The sequence below is a fragment of the Manihot esculenta genome, chromosome 8 (genome assembly GCF_001659605.2).
Source record: "Manihot esculenta cultivar AM560-2 chromosome 8, M.esculenta_v8, whole genome shotgun sequence".
NCBI classification, from domain to species: Eukaryota; Viridiplantae; Streptophyta; class Magnoliopsida; order Malpighiales; family Euphorbiaceae; genus Manihot; species Manihot esculenta.
In genome coordinates this window covers 6,135,337-6,153,010 of record NC_035168.2, presented here as the reverse complement: position 1 = coordinate 6,153,010, position 17,674 = coordinate 6,135,337, and the positions used below count along the sequence as shown (strand labels likewise).

Sequence of the window (17,674 nt, the reverse complement as noted above, 5' to 3'; positions counted from 1 at the left end):
ATTACATTTCCTTTTTGTTTTTTTTTTTTCTCAAACGACCCAAGCCACTCAAATAGATTCATCACCATGTCCACATAAAATTTCGTATATTTAAGGGTTATAAGTTGTATTCACAAATTTTATCTTTCTTTGATTTTCATCGCAAATTTCCCTCTGTGGTCCCTCTATGACTCGATACTCTCGCCATTTCCTCCCGTCAAAGGTCAGGATAACCAAAAACAATGATCGTCCTGTATTGGAACTGTCGATGACTCGACAATCATCGGACAGTTAATGCATTAAAGAATTTGATTACTAGTTACTAGTTACTAGTTACAAGCCGAATATTTTATTTTTTATGGAAATAAAAGTTCTTAATTCTCGTATGAAATTTTTCCGTAGTTTTTTACAGTTTGATAGTTGCTTCTCAGTCAATAGATAAGAATTGAGAAGAGACATTTCGTCAATGTGGAAGAGTCATGTGTCTGTTTCTGTGGTTGACTTTTCTTCAAATTTTATTAATTCGGTTGTTTCAAAAGGTAATGTTCAATGGAGGTTTACTAGTTATTATGGGTTTCTGAAATCGCAACGACGACATCAATCTTGGAACCTTATTCGAATTTTATCTCGTAGAAGCTCTCTTTTGTGGCTTTGTTTGGGAGACTTTAATGATTTATGCTCGAGATATTAGAAAGAAGAAGGAGTATCTTTATCAAATTATCTTATGCAGGGGTTTAGACAGGCATTTGAAGACAATAATCTTATTCAAATACCCACTGTTGGCTCTTTCTTCATATGGGAGAAGGACAGGGAGTCGAATAATCTGGTTAGAGAGAAGTTTAATAGAGCCCTTGCTATTGAGGACTGGGCGCGTAAATTCACTAATGCGGTCTGCTCGGTTGTTCATGTTCCTAGATCGGATCACAAACCGTTGGTAATTAATACATCTCCTAAGGATAATAAGGGAGATAGAAGGAGATTTCGATTTGATAATGCATGGTTATGTGATGAGGGTGTAGCTGAGGTTGTTAAAGGAGTTTGGGTTAATTCTATACCACACAACCTTTTGATGAAATGTGATAATTTAGTTTCTGCTCTTTCCTTGTGGGGTAGGAGTAGAAATAGAGAGTTTTCAAAAAAGAAGAAGATTATACAGAGATTATTGGATAATAGGCCCAGTACTATTCCTCACGCCTCTTTAAAGGAAGACTGGAATCGTCTCCTTGAGCAGGAAGAAGCTAGACTTAAACAGCAGGCAAAGTGCTTTTGGCTTAAAAATGGGGACCGAAATACAAAATTTTTTCATGCACAAATTAATGGTAGACGAAGAACGAACCGTATTACTAAATTAAAGGAGTCGTCGGGTACCTGGATTGAGGATGAGTAGGAAATTAAAAATCATGTTCTGCATTATTTCCAATCTATTTTTTATAGCGGTTCTGTGGATTGTGAATGGGTTTTTGAGTTGGTGTCGCCCTTGATTAGTGATGCCGACAATGCTGATATTTGTGCTCCCTTTTTGAATGAAGAATTTAGAGCTGCTCTTTTTCAGATGCATCCAGACAAGGCACCTGGGCCGGATGGGTTAAATCATGCATTTTATCAGAGATTTTGGCACTTGATTGGCAATGATGTTTCCGATGGTTGTCGCCTATGGCTTCAACAATGTACTTTTCCTTATTCTCTTACTGAAAAATTAATTGTTTTGATCATTAAAGTGGATAGTCCTAAAACAGTTAAAGACTGTCGTCCAATTGCGTTATGTAATGTGTTATATAAGATTGTGGCTATAGCTTTGGCGAACAAATTTAAAAGGGTCCTTCTTATGATTATCTCTGAGAATCAGTCTGCCTTTATCCTTCATCGGTTGATTACCGACAATGTTATGGTTGCGTTTGAAATGATTCACAATATGAAAATTAATAAGAGTAGAAATGATGATAATTATGCACTTAGAATTGATATTTCTAAGGCTTATGATATGGTAGAGTTGGAGTTTCTAAAAGGCATGCTGGAACGATTTGATTTTTCTGCTCAATGGATTAAGTGGTTGACTATGTGCTTTTCGGAAGTTTCTTACAATATCAATTTTAATGGTAATTGGATTGGTCCTATTGTGCCTAGTAGAGGTCTTCGACAGGGGGATCCTATTTCTCCGTATATCTATTTGGTGTGTGCGGAAGGCTTATCATTACTGCTTAAAGATGTTGAATCTAGTGGCTGGTTGTAGGGTTGTAGGGTAGGTGTTAGATGCCCAAATATTTCACATTTATTTTTTTGCAGATGATTCTTTGCTATGTTTGAATGCTAGACTGGAGGAAGTAGATAGTATTAAATCTATTCTCAATACCTATGCGGCTGCTTCTGGACAAGTGGTGAACTTTAACAAATCTGGCATTTTCTTCAGTCCCAATGTGGTCTCCTCTGTAAGATCTAATATCAGTAGTATCTTAGATGTTCATTCACTATTGAGTCATAGTACCTACTTGGGATTACCTTCTCTTATTAGGAGGAACAAAAAAGTAATTTTTGGTTTTCTGAAAGAAAGAATGTCGAAGAGGATTAATTCATGAAGCAACAGATTTCTATCTAGAGCAAGCAGGGAAGTTCTCATAAAATCTATGTTACAGGCTATACCTGCATATTGTATGAATATTTTTTTGATTCCCATTACTATTTTGAATGAATTGCATATAATGGTTAATGGCTTTTGGTGGGGGGTAAAAGAGAAGGGCGGAGGGGTATTAATTGGCTAGCGTAGGAGAAGATATGTAGTAGAAAGAGGGAGGGGGTATGGGGTTTCAGGACTGTAGGAGTTTTAATTTGTCTTTACTTGGCAAACAACAGTGGAGGTTCTTAACAACTCCTAATACTCTTTGTTATAAAGTGTTTAAAGCAAAATACTTCCCAAATAGTGATTTATTTTCGGCCAATGTAAGTAATGGTGCTAGCTTTGTTTGGAAAAGTGTGATGGCATCGAGGGAGTTAATTTGAAGGGGTACAAGGTGGAGGGTGGGTAATGGAGAGAAGATTTTAGCAGCTTTAGCTCCCTGGATTCCTAAGGAGGATACATTTTTTGCGGATGATGGCTCCTATTTTATTGAACCACATTTGCGTGTTTGTGACCTTTTTGAAGGTAATGGAGGGCTTGGAACATTGCTTTTTTAATGGAGCTTTTTTCTCCAAGAGATATTAAAGCTATTATTAGTATTCCTATTAGTATTACCAATAAAGAAGATTCCTTCTTGTGGCACTTTCATAAAAGAGGTGTGTATACGGTGAAATCCACATACTTTGTATGGACTTGCTAGGAAGATCATCTTTTAATATGGGAGGTGAGTTATGGACTAATTTGTGGAATGTTTCGGTCCCACCAAAAGTGAAGGATTTCTGTTGGAGAGCTTGTAGGAATATATTGCATACAAAAGATAATTTAAGGCAAAAGGGTGTGGATGTGAATGCTAGATGTCTCTGGTGCCATGAAGATGAAAATGTCAATCATATTTTTTTGCATTGTCCTGTGTCCAATGAAGTTTGGAGGTTAGGGGGAGTGGGAAATTTGCAGCCTAATGATAATTTTTATAATTTTTTACTACAGATTTTGAAGTTCCAAGACAAGGTTCGAAAAACCTTTGTAATGGTCTGTGCACGGAGATTATGGTCAGTAAGGAATTCATTATTATGGAATTAGGTACAAAATTCAGCAGCTCATCTTATGAAAAATGTCATGCACCATATATTGGATTGGGAAGCTGCTCAACATGCTGGTATTTTGCATGGAAATACCACTGCTACTTTATATGAGGGCATAATTTATTTTATTCCTCCAACCCTACTCGTGATCCTGAAGTCATTCCTCTCCAAATTTGTGCGTCATCTTCAAGCTTGGATAATTTCAGTTGCTTTATCAAGTTGATGGGGCTTTGTTTCAATCTCAAGATTTTATTGGCTACGGTTTTGTTGTTGAAAACTCTGAGGATATATTTCAACGTAGTGTTTTTGGTTTTTCGGAAGGTAATGGTACACCGATAATTGTTGAAGTTTTAGCTCTCTGTCACTGTTTGCTCTTTGCGATATAATTTTTGATTTTGCCTTTTAATAACTGCATTCTTATAGACTATTTGCAAATGGTTCAATCTCTTCAATCTTCACGTTTAGACATTTCTGAACTGAGTTTGATTTTGAATGATTGTAAATATTTGTTAGACTTTGATATTTCTATTAGATGGATTCGTCGTCATGCTGTAACGACCCCAAAATGGGCCGTCACCGGCGCTAGAATTCAGGTTGGCTTAAGGCCGCTAGAACCCGTAGCAAGCCTGCTATACTCTCTGTGTACCTGTAAATCTCATACATGATCATACATTTTCTGTGAAAATAAAAACTCTTTTCTACACCACGGCTTAACCTGTGCATGCACTATCTCTGTACTCTGTACTCTGTACTCTGTACTCTGTACCCCTGACTAGAGCTTGCTCTAGATGGGTTAACTCATACCTGTTAAGCCTGGTTTTTCACATACTCAGTAAAACATATATACATATACAGATCATGTACATAACAAAAGAGGTACAACACAAACATCACTAAGTCAAGCACATTTCTAACTTTATACACAACTATTACATCTCTTTAATACTACATGTCCACTCTAAGCTATTACAAATCTCTTTATTCTTTCTGTATTCAGCTGATCTCCTCTGTACACTGTACACGGAACCTGCAAGACTGGGGTTAAGGGAGTGGGATGAGCTCTATAGCCCAGTGAGTAGAACAGTAAAACATATCATTAAAACATGATCTCATGGAATGCGCATCATATCACAGACAATCCACATCAAGGGTAAACTTGTCACCACATAGTCCCGGTAACTCTATCGTGCCAGGGCGTAGAATCGAGCACCTGGTCTTCCTGTCATATATGTATATGTGTATATAACACCTCTGTACTTACTATTGCCAGGACGTAGTCAAAGGCTCCTGGACTTTACTATACCTGCCAGGGCGTAGTCAAAGGCTCCTGGACTTCTCTAAACCTGCTAGGGCGTAGTCAAAGGCTCCTGGACTTCTCTCAGAGACTATTGGATCATTCAGCATTCACCCACAGCAACAAATAACTTTCGGCGGCAGGTTCGGCGGCCGAAAGTCCTCTCCAGAGACGAAACTCATGCACCTTCGGAGGCCGAAGCTCTACCTTCGGCGGCCGAAGCTCTACTTTCGGCAGCCGAACCCTTTCGGGGGCAAGCTTGGGCAGCCGCAGCTACCTCCTCATGGGTTCGGCGGCCGAATGTACCTTCGGCGGCCGAACCTGAGTTCATCCACAAGGCAGAAACTTGCTCTGCCTCTCACCAAAAGCACAAAAACGCTCTCAAACTCAAACACCTCAATTCCTCAACTTGCATACACCCAAGTATATGCTCAAAGGGGTCAAAACCTACCTAAAAACCCCAACAACACAAACATACAACACATATACAAGCTTCTCTCACAAAAATCACCAAAACCTCAAAACTAACCCTATTCATGCAACTCTCTCCCATAACCTCATAAAACCTTCAGAAAACATAAAAACAAGCTCATGATCTTCACTGACCTCTTGACACCAAGAAGATGAATGATCCTAACGTGAAGTTTTAGAGCAACTCTCCTTCAACCTCTCCAAACTTCAAAATTCAAGTTTCTAACTCAAAACCTTCAAATAAACATAAAAATCAATCAAATTTTTGCATGATTTAATGAAAACACGAAGAAAACTCGCAAAAGGACAGGGTCTCACCTCAGCAGGTCAAAGAAACGGTGATCTTATCGTTTCAACCGACTGAGGGCCTTTTATAGGTGGCTGGCCAGACCACCTTCGGCGGCCACACGTGAAACCGAAAGCCATGCATGTTCGGCGGCCGAACCTCAACTTCGGCGGCCGAACCTGGCTTTTCTGCCTTGGTTCATTTCACTCAAAAACTCATTTCCTTATGCTTAAAACTATGAAATATACCAAAACATTTGAGAAAAACATAAATCTATCCCGTCTAAAGACTTTCGGCAACCGGAACTCCATCGGAAAGTAGAATTCCGATGCCGGACTCTCGCCGGGTATTACACATGCTACTTTAACTGCTCATACTTTAACTAGAGAACCTATTAGACATGATTATCTCTCTATTTGGAATGATATCACTCTTTATTTGATGAAATTTTATTAATACAACTAGTAATTTTGCTTTAAAAAAAATAAAGTTGTATTCATATACTTAATCTGGTGGGTAAGTGCATGGACTTAATCTAATAGATAAATGTATCTAAGTAAATTTCCGGGTCTTAAATTTTATTTCCGCAATCCCTAATTTTCATTTTAAAAAAATTATAAATTAATCATTAATTATAATATATTTATATAAAATTTATTATTATCAATAATATAATTGTTATATATTATTTTTTTATAATTTTTATTTATTTTACCTTTTTATATATATAAATAAAAATAATTATTTTATTAATTTTTAAATTATATTTATTTTAAAATTTTTATTAAATAATAAGAAATATTTTGTAAAATTTTTGAAAAATATTACAAGAATTACAAGATAATATTTCAATACAAAATTAAATCACAAACTTAAAAAATTATAATCTTTCACAGTATAATTTTTTATACTTTCATTTTTTATTTATTTACTTTTAAAAATTATTAATAAAATTTATACATTAATAAATTATTTAAAATTATAACACAAAATACATTTGTCGCATTAAAATTCATCCATTTATTTATGATTTTATATATTTAATTTTTATAAAATACTCTTTAATATTTTAATTTGCATCACATATATCATGTATAAAACTATAAATCATGGATGGGCAATTTTAATTATCATCCAATATTCATAATAAAAGAAATACAATAATTGAAAATTTTAATTATTTCATAGAATATAATCAAAATAATTAATGAAAAAACTTAATTTAGTAAGTATAGATGTGGGAAATATGATGATTATTCAACAATTAAAAGAGCAAAAATAGAAATGTTCAAAGGAATTATCTGATCATCATATATATACGGCTGAGAGAGGCATATTTGCAGCGAGATCAAGCAATCAGGGCCGCTCCTGATCTTTTACTATGTAACTCATCTCCACCATAGCTACTCCTACTCCACCCCAGATCACTCGATTCTTAAGAAGAAAATTATAAAGGACAAAAAAGAAAAAAAAAATCAAGACATTTATCAAGTGCACCACCATCGCATGATCTAATTATAACAATGATCATCTTTGAAGCTCCATCATGCGAGAAAAATCTTCGAAGCATACAAACCCAACCCCGTTCTTATCCACCTGTGCTATCATGCGCCGGCAATCGTCTAACGTGCACTGCTCGTCCCCGAGCGTTTTGTAAACTTCGAGTAGCTCCTCGGCTGTTATTTTCCCGTCCTGATCCGTGTCAAAGAACTCAAAAGCCACTCTAAGCTCATCGTCCGCCGCCGGTTCATAGGTGGAGCCGATGCGGCTCATTAGAGCCTCCACGCTTATGAATCCATCGCCCTCCTGATCCACCTCGCTTAACATCGTCGCCACCTCTTCTTGGCTGGGAGGTTTCGCTCCCAATCGGCTCAACAGCGCCTCTAACTCGTTCCTTGGGATAATCCCATCATTATCCTTGTCTATGAGCTTAAAGGCCTGAAGCAGCTCTGAATAAGTATCGCAGGAGATGTCTGACCAGTCACCGGATAAATCAGGGAGAACACTGGTAGGCGTTCCGATATCAACCGCACCGCCTATCAAATCAGGCTTATGGTTGGAAACGGAAGAGTCGGAAGACGAAGACGACGACGCACCATAACTATATGACGACGGATCAGATCTGGAGACAACAGATCGGTCCTTTTTGGATCTGAAAAGGCGTTTGGGACTGATAGCCTTGATGAACTGTTTCATGGCGGAAAAACTGAGTGACCCAGAAACCTAAAATGGGTATAGAGAAATAGAGGAGAAGAAGAAGATGAAGAAGAAGATGAAGAAGAAGAAGAAATTGAGGGGTTGAGGAGAAAGAGAGACGAAGGTGGATCGCTTAAATGGAGAGTGGGAGCAGTGAGTGCCATGGCAACTTCCAGGAAGCTTCGTTCGAAACAAGAATTTCGCCTTTTTTGGGCATTTATATGTGAATCGTAAATGAGAGTTGGTGGGAAAGATGATAAATATTTCGCGGGTAAATTTCGGGTACGTGTGTGGTTCGTCCGATTAGAAGTTGTATTAATCGGACGAACCTCGTGGATTGGTGAGATATGCGGGTTTAACTTCTCGATCGAAGCGCCCAAATCGACTCGATCAGTCAAATCATATCTATGTAATCTCGGCTTAATTGGCTCTTTTTATTTTTATTTTTTGAAATTTAATTCAAACTGAATATCCAACTGGATTTCATACTTGAGATTCTTAACGCTGAATTATAAATGATTTTTTACATTAAATATAACAATTTATTCATCCATTTCTAATTATATATTTTTTAAAATAATTAATTTATTGTTTCATATAAATCGATTACGTAAAATCACGAAAAAAATATAATAAAATTTATTTAAATTAAACTGGTGATAAATTGATGAGATGGCAATTATGTTACATCACAACATAATGTAAGCTCTGAAAATTGAGGACAATTTTTGTTGTTGTATGGATTCTATAGAATTACTGTGTCTACTTGCAAGGAAAATGTCTTTATCTATAAGAAAGACTTGGTCAAATTTTTAGCCTAATTAATTTAAATGAATATAAAAATATATTTAATTTAAATTTCAAATTATTCGTAAAATCATTGATGACCGCTGGGTTTTTTCATCCGGATTGAGGCTAGGTCCATTAAGACGGCCCATAATTCGAAGGCTTCTAAATCTTTTTTAAGAGTCAGGTGTAGCCCGCTCAGCTCAAAGACCGGATTCCAGTAAGATTCTCCAATCAGGCCGACCCAGCTCATTCGGCCCAATGAACAGATCCCCTCTAGGCCCAGCCTTATCCTTATCTTCTGGCCCAGCTCGGAACTTATAAGGAGTTTAGCCTATTCGCTTTGTGGGACCATCCGCATGTGTACCTGGAGAGAATCAGGGGCCGTTATGCATGGAACAGAGATCTGATTCCCTCGTACGTCCGTATCAACGTAGCAAGAACAAGTGGTCCAATGATACACATTCTGTTACATGTCACTAGCTGCCAAAAGGAGAAATATAAAAGGAGAAATACTCTTCTCTAGATCTAGGTTTTTTTTAGTCTTACAGAATTCATTGTAAAACCCCATTTTTTGGATCTCAGATCATTAATCATATTTTTATATATTTAAAATTTAATTTTTCTTAAATTTAAACAATTTAACCGATTATTCCTGAAACCCATATCTTTTTTATAATTAATACATTTTTTTCTAATCATTATATATGGAACTCATTCTTTCAAAAAATATATTTTTAAATTAAATAATTGAATCAATATTTTCAAACAATTCATTTGAATCAATTTGCAACAAAGGGAGATTAAAAAAAAAATTCAATCAACTCTTAAATAATAAAGAATAGTATATAAGAATAATAATAGAATAGAAAACTTACCTTTATAAATATTTTCAAAGGAAGAGAAATTTTGAAATAGAAACAAAATAAGAACCACTAGAATTCTTGAATTTTGGCAATGGAAAGAATTGGAAACAGTAATGGGCTATTAGCAGTTTTTTTTTTTTAAATTTCTTTGAGCAGAGATGCGTAGCGTAGAGATTCTAACCTAAGTCTCCTAGATAAATAATATATGTTTAGCTACTCAATTAAGTTGAGCTACTTGAGAAAATCGAATAGAGTAGTATTTATATTAAAAACAATTAAAAAAATATAAAAAATAATTTATAATTTTATTTATTTTCACTTAAATCTTTATAATTTAATCTATATCAAAATAATATACGTTAAAATAGTTTATAATTTAATTTATATTAAAAAATATTTTTATATTATTATTTTTTAATAATTTTAAAAATTATTATTAGAAGTTTAGTTTAGTAATAAATATATTTAAATAAATATGAGGTTTCTTATATTTTATTTCATTAATTTTTGATTTTTATTTTAAAAAATATTATTATTATTTATTAATTATATAATATTATTTTAATATAAATTTAATTATAAATTATAAAATAAAAAAAATAAAAAACTAAGTTTTACTCTGTTTTCTTATTTTTTTAAATATTATTAATAAATTAATTGTTAAAAAGAAAAAAGAATGGAGGGATGAACTCTATCCCGTAACATTCGCTATCAACTTTCTTTTTTCTTTTTTTTGTAAAATACCTTTAAATTTGTAAAATCAGAGTCACGAGGACCCAAATGTTGCTTTTTATTAATTATTTATTGGAAGTTGAAATGGGAAAGTGGTTTCTCTTTGGGAAATTTGTACAGTTCTCTTTGTCCCGTTTTTTCTACGGCGTTATGCTTGTCCATGAAAGCAATGGATTTGTACCTTCTTACGTGTCGTGTTTTTAGTGATTTGAAGGTTTCCAAATTTCGATTCTTTAACTACGGTTTGGCCGCTCAAAGTTCTCCGGAATTTCCTCTTCCCTCTAGGTTTTGACCCTTTCCTTCCTTTTTTCCTCCAACCATTATGAAACTTTCTTAGATATTTACAACTAATTAATACTACATCCGTTACAAAATAATCAACTTTTTAGTTTTTTTTTATTTTCAAAATAATATTAATTATTATTTTTCAAAGAATTAAATAATTATCTTTCTTAAAAAAAAGTTTGGTTAGGCTGGTTGGTCATTTAATCATTGGTAGACTTTGTGGGTACAACTACCCACAAATTTATATTGGGGAATAGATCTTCCTATTAAGATTATTTAATTCTACTTTAATCTGTATATATATAAATATATATATATAAGGTTGAATTTGCCTTAATTATATAGCAGTAAAAGATTACTAAATTTTATATTTTAATTCAAATTTAGTTTTAAATTATAATTAAACAGTTAAATAAAATTAAATAGATTCAAGAAAATAAATACTCACTGAAATTTTAATAAATTTAGAGCGTAAGAGTTTTAGTCACTTTAATATATTTAGTTTTATATTCAAATTTATTAAATAATGAATATTTGACATATAAATAATAAAAAAAATATGAAAAGTAATGATTATTGGATCAGACACTCAGACCATGGTCGAATCCTCGTATAAAAAGTCAAGTTTAAAATCCATCGAAACTCCCTTCGCGAACTTGTTCAATAATACACAGTCTGCATTTCAATAGGTTTAGCAGACGGAGTTCGAACTTAATAAAAAGAATTTAATTTACTGAATTTAATGGGTCAATAAAGGGAACATGTCCATCTATACCTATGATTCTATCAGTACGAGCGCAAAAAGAAATTAAATAGTCATATGATAGAGAGTATATCCGTACGTATAATTTTATATGATATTGATAGGTGGTACTGCTAGAATATAAATAGAAAAGTGAATAAAGGAGAAAAACGCGAATAATTTAAGTTAAACTCACTCACATATATCAAAACTCTACATTTTTTCAGATTTCAAATCATTAAAAATGTTTATAGTAGAATCGAAATTGAATAAAAAAAAATTATTCTTTCAAATTATCTAAATTATAACAATTTCAAAAATATTATTTCTCTACTGTATTTAATAATTTTGTAATGTATTTTCTTACATGTGAAAAAAAGCAAAACAAAATTTATTTGATATACTACTTAATAATAATATATTATATATATATTTTTATAAATTAATAATAATATGTTAATCTATAAAAAAGCTAACATCATATATGTTATAAGTAAATAATTAAAAAATAGTAATTTTTAATATATAATTATTTTAAAAGTATTTTTTTGTATACCAAAATTAAAGAAAAATATGTTTTCCATATTATAAAATAAATTAAGATAAAAATAGTTAAATAATAAAATTTTGAACAACGATTTAAAATAAATTAAATTAGACTCTGAGATGAAAGTTATAATCCCCTTGCGGTGCAGATCTTGAACAACGAGTCTCTATTCCTACTAGTGCAGCGTAGCTCGTTGATTTGATTAAGCTTCTGCTAAATAGCAGTGGGTGTCTGAGGATTTCGCATGTTTGGAGAGAGGCGGATTCTCGTGCTTTGGATTTTCCGGTGGGTGTCATGTGTTATAGCATCCTCCTCTTGGCTTACATCGACGACGGGCTCATGATCAATGTCAGAGTTGCAAGTAGAGATCGGAATGAGTCATAATTATAATAGTTCAGATATAATTAATAATATAAGAATTTATAATGCATATATATTAATAATTATAATATATTTTTTAAAATTAAATCATTAATTAATGAATTTTTCATAAAAACAAAGGAGAAAGAAAACAAAATGGGTTAATGAGAAACAACCAAGGCATGCCTAATCTTCCAAGTTAGTGGGCATCATCATCATATTCATAGGACCACCCCACACTTTCTATATATATGTACATAAATATCACTATCATTCACATGATATGCATAATTCATGTGAAAAAATAAGAGAAACTTATACTTTTTGACTTCTTTAATCTAAGCTAGTTGTCTCTTCACAGACACTCTCTCCCATTGTCTTCCGATGAATGTAATATCATTCTCAAAAGACTCTTACCCATCAATTAAGATAATCATATATATTGATATTTCATTAGTAATTTATTTTTATTGATTACAATATTTAATACTTTTATTTGAAAATTACTTGACATTCATTTTTTTAATTATCAATAAGAATATTGCATTTCTTATTACCAGAAAGTTAATTTATAGTGTAGTCTAATCATTTATAAGAAAGTTTTAATTTAAAATCATCTAAATAAATCAAATGAAATCAAACCAATCAAAATTCAGAAATCTAACTCAAATTTAAAAAAACTAAATATTTTCATAACTTTCCAAAAATGATAGGCCTAACTTCACCACACCACCGCTTCAACTATTGTAATTCCATACTAAAAAACTAAAATCAAAATTTGCAAAACCTTCAATGAAGGAGACAAATCAAAAATCCAAGTAGAAGTCAAAAACCTTCATGCATGCGGCTAGACTCAAATGAAAAAGAGGACTAGCAGCGGTGAGTACCTTAGCAGCATCTCAATTTGAAGGCAGCTAAATTGCCTAAAAGCGTGACATTGATATTCCCAAAATGAATCACCATCGAACGATAAATGCATCTCCACCCACTATTATCTTCACCAGAACTATTAACTTCAAAATTCAACAAAGTGTACATTCCATCTCTATTTCTGAGATGAAATTTCTCAAGAACTAAAGTTGAGAAAAGAAAAGGATTTAGAGAAAAAAAGTTTCAACGGACTTTGTTACCATATGTAAGTTATGAAAAAAAAAATGAAAATAAAAGGATGTGATTTATTGAGCTTTATGATATAGTTTATATGCACAAGTTGATTGGGTAATTGTCTCCAACTCTGCTTAACTACCTAATAACACTATAAGAAAAATAAAAAATAACGATAAAATTTACCGATCAAATTATGAAAAAGTTAATCGTTAAAGTAAGTTACTGATTATTTATCCACCATTTCAAATGTCTATGATTGAATTATAAATCGATTACCGACGAAGTCTTATAATTATATTTTTACTTTTTATAGTATAAACTATAATAACCTAAAATATAATTAAAAAAAAAAAGATTATGATGAGAGCTATTTTATGTGTTTCTCATGTCATTTTCCATCGTTTCATTACTTCTCACCATTTTGTTTCGTGGAAGACTAATTTTAGCTTTTAGAACACCGTCCGGAAGATTCTCTTTACCTCTTAGCACACTGTTTAGTTTCTTATGTAAATATTTATTTTTTAAAATTTTTTTTTTATTAAAAAATATTTTTATTTAGCTAATTTTTTAATATTTTAACTATTAAAGAATGTAAAAATATTTTATTAAAAAATATTTTTAACAAAACAAATAGAAGTTAAAACATTATCAATTTGATAGAAAATTATGCACCACATACTATATATGAATCATTTTGTGATGGATAAATTGCCATTATATTTGTTAATGAAATACTTTTGCCATCTATATTTTCTATCATATTCAAAAATTATGTCGTTTGAATTATATATTATTTTGAGATATGATGAAATATTGATGCATTGATGTCTGTAATTTTATCTACTAACAATCTTGTTTCACCAGTGATTTTTTTATATTTTATTTAGTTAAAATTAATTTAAATTTTATAATTTTTTATTAAATTTCATTATTTTTAATTTAAATGAATCTCAATTAATAACTACTGACATTTGAGCTTATAATTGAAATATCTCTCTACAAAAGAATAAATACATGTAACAAAAAATCGTTAATAATATTACAATTGATATTCTATTGTTGCTCTCATTGATAAATGTTTAGTCACTAAACATTTAAAATATTGAAAATTATCAACAAAATGTTTATCGCAAATAATTATCATCATTATTTTTTTTTATTTTCTATTAATGTAAAGAGTATTAATTAAAAATTTTAATTTTATGTTCTTCATTATTTCTACTAAATACAATAATATCATAATATTAATGAGATACTCTTTCCTAATTAAAATAGAAAATTTATTTATGAACATGTGGAAACTCATAACTTGATAGAGTGGAAGATTTATTCCTTGATAGATGGAAACTAAAAGAGATACATCTCTTGTTTATATGTTATTCCTAAATTGGATAGAATTTCTAATTAGATTATGATTGAAAGATCTAACATTATAAATAAGTGTATAGTTTATAGATTATTTGGCTCTCCCAATTAAAGGGAAGGGATTTTGCCTATAGTACTAAGGGGTTTTGCCCAATCATGGAGAACAGGCTTTTAGAACACCGTTATGTAGTGTAGTGTATGTCATGGTGGGAGAGAGAGACTTCGGTCTAAGGTAAAAGCGCCCTGCAATGAGAACACCCTTTGTGGTGTATAATATAGTTATAGTAAATATATTGAGTTATTCATAAAAAAGACTAATAGGGACTAACTAATATATCTACTATAAACCATTTGCAGTAGTTGATTGGGTGTAATAGATTGATAGGTAGATAACTTAAGCTTGTATTCGATGATTTTACTGTTGGATAGTGGGTGAACCATGTTAAAATAATTAGGTCAAAGATGATAGCACAAAATTGAGGTGGAATCATGAGAGCTCGCTGATGTGCTCTTATGATCATGAAGACCATGAAGATTTGAAAGGTTCTAAGTTCAAGTATGAAAATTTGATGATTGCTTCTACTTAAGGTATGGTATGGTGGGTGGATTTTTAGTCAAGGCAGTGATCGTTAGATTTATGACTCATAATGCTTGTGGAATATTCTTTTCCAATTACGGTGAAATATTTATTTCTAAACAGCGAGAGACGCATAAACTTAGTAGAATACTCTTTTTAATTAGAGTGAAAGATTTATTTTCCAATTGGTAGAGGATTAAATGGGATAGATCTCTCATTTATATGTTATTTCTAATTTGAATGAGATTTCTAATTAGAATAGGACTAAAGAGTTTAATACTATAAATAGGATGATAGTTAATAGATTATTTAGCTCCGCCCAATTAAAGAGAATGACTTTTGCTCATAGTAATAAAGGGTTTTGCCCAATTGTGGAGAAAGTGTTTTTTCCGTTGTTGTCGTGTAGTGCAGTCTCAAAGAGGGAGAGAGGCTTTGGCCGAAGGTAGAAAAGTATTTTGCCCATGTAGTGAGACACCCTTTACGGTGTATAATATATATGTAGTTATGGTAAATACATTAAGTTATTTCTAGATTGAGAGGGCTAATTAATATATTTTTTACAAGCAGTTTGTAGTGTGAGATTGATGAGTAAATAATTTGAGTTTGTATTTAATAATTTTATTGTGATTAGTGAAAGATAGACGTCTATGGGTGTAGTCGAGAGGGAAACTACCTTAAAATTTTGTGTTTTTTTTTTATTATGATGATTATCATAATAATTTATCTTTTACTAGTTCTGAAAATATACACTTATATCTAAACGAATTGAAAATTCTAAGACTAAATCAATAAGATAAGGTGAAAAAGAAATTTAAGAATTATTGGGCTTATAGCATAATAGCATAATGGAGGCTTTATTTCTAGGGTCAATTTTTTTTTGGTAAATCTCATATAATGGGGATCAACATAGGAGGCTTGCACCAAACCAAGCCAAATAGAGAACTTTACATTGCTTGCAAACAAACTTCAATTTATTACAAGCAAATTTGAATTATTAGATATATTTTTATCCCAAATGTTTTCAGGATAGATGCATCCCGATCAACATTTATTTTTATAATAAATTCATGCTCTAATTTACCAACTATCAATATGTTTAGAGGCAATAATAAACTGTCTTATAATGATGTTCTTTTATAACAGTATTGTCCAACATGCAAAATATGCTAACGATTGTCCTAATTGTTTCCACTAATAATAGAAACTTACATTATAAGCTATGACAAGAATATACTTAAGCAGTGGCGGAGCCAGGAGCTTCTCTTTGGTAGGGCACCGGCTGCGCCGCTGCAGCACCTTCATCCCCTTCAAAGCATTTTTCAGTCGCCGGTACGGCACGTGCCCCTTGCCGTACCTTCCCTCCGCCCCTGTACTTAAGACAATTGAATCTTACCCTAACACATTTTGTATTCAGCTAGCAGCATTTAAATCACTTAAATAAAGATTATATCGATGACAACGGGTCGTATATTTTTAAATACCAGATCTAATTCATTTCTAAATAGCATGTAATCAAATTTAAAATGAATTTTATTTTAAAAAGTATGCTACCAGTGGGTTTGGAATGAATTTGAATAGCATGTAATCTAAGTTTGGAATGAATTTTACTTTGAAAAGTATGCTAGCAGTGGGTTGAAATTCCAATTTAGATTAGGTATACAGGATATCCAAATCCATTTATATAATAATTAATTTAATATTTTATAAAAATATTTATAATTGTTTTTATATTTTCATTTGAAAATTAAATTTAATATTTTTTAGAAATATTAATTTTTTAAATGAAAATTATTAATAAAAATATATTTTTATATAAATTATTAATTAAAATATATAAAATTAAATAAATTCGATTATTAATTTGATAATAATAATTAAGTTTGAACTAAATTTAGATAATTGAAGTAAATTTTAAATAAAATAGTTTTCATAAATACCTTGTTCGTCTACATCCTACTCATGCCTACCACATAAATCTCCACCACCACTTTTACTTTGATGAAATTTATTCTGATAATAATTTTTTGTTAAAATATGCCATTAAACTATAATATTATTTGAATTTTATTTTTATAATTTTAATATTTATTGGGAGTAAGAATATGTTATTAATAAAATAAAATTTTAAAGAAGAATTATTTACAATTAGAAAGTAATGATTTAATTGTGAGTTCTAATACTGTAATTTATCTTATTATTATTATAAGTTTTGGTCGGCTTGACAATATGAAAAAAATAAATAAATAAATACTGAGGAGACACGTAGGCAGAGCAGCCTTACCCTATCTGTTTTAATAATATTTGAACTATTTTTATGATTATAAAATCTTAAATATAATTTCAATCCCATTTTAAAATTTTAAAAATCACTATTTAATATAAAAATTC

At 31.4% G+C, this 17,674-nt stretch overlaps 2 protein-coding genes across 2 annotated transcripts; one reads left to right on the top strand and one right to left on the bottom strand.

The window, feature by feature from the left end:
- Positions 1–703: 703 nt before the first annotated feature.
- LOC110620962 lies at positions 704–4,058 on the top strand. The gene is made up of 6 exons (XM_021764921.1): positions 704–1,239; positions 1,414–2,205; positions 2,291–2,501; positions 3,043–3,115; positions 3,578–3,639; positions 3,879–4,058. Exons 1-6 carry the CDS (start codon positions 704–706, stop codon positions 4,056–4,058), a joined length of 1,854 nt encoding a protein of 617 aa, XP_021620613.1.
- A 2,950-nt stretch (positions 4,059–7,008) lies between these two features.
- Positions 7,009–8,107, bottom strand: LOC110621705 (probable calcium-binding protein CML36). The gene has a single exon (XM_021765991.2). It carries the CDS (start codon positions 7,917–7,919, stop codon positions 7,251–7,253), a length of 669 nt encoding a protein of 222 aa, XP_021621683.1. The 5' UTR covers positions 7,920–8,107; the 3' UTR covers positions 7,009–7,250.
- Between the last annotated feature and the right edge of the window lie 9,567 nt (positions 8,108–17,674).

Excerpts from the sequence above, each read along its gene's own strand:
- LOC110620962 (XM_021764921.1), top strand. The coding sequence starts at position 704 with ATGCAGGGGTTTAGACAGGCATTTGAAGACAATAATCTTATTCAAATA. Across the intron at positions 2,206-2,290 it reads GTTGAATCTAGTGGCTGGTT|ACTGGAGGAAGTAGATAGTA; the intron begins GTAGGGTTGTAG and ends TTTGAATGCTAG. Across the intron at positions 2,502-3,042 it reads TTATTAGGAGGAACAAAAAA|GAGGATACATTTTTTGCGGA; the intron begins GTAATTTTTGGT and ends TGGATTCCTAAG.
- LOC110621705 (XM_021765991.2), bottom strand. The coding sequence starts at position 7,919 with ATGAAACAGTTCATCAAGGCTATCAGTCCCAAACGCCTTTTCAGATCC.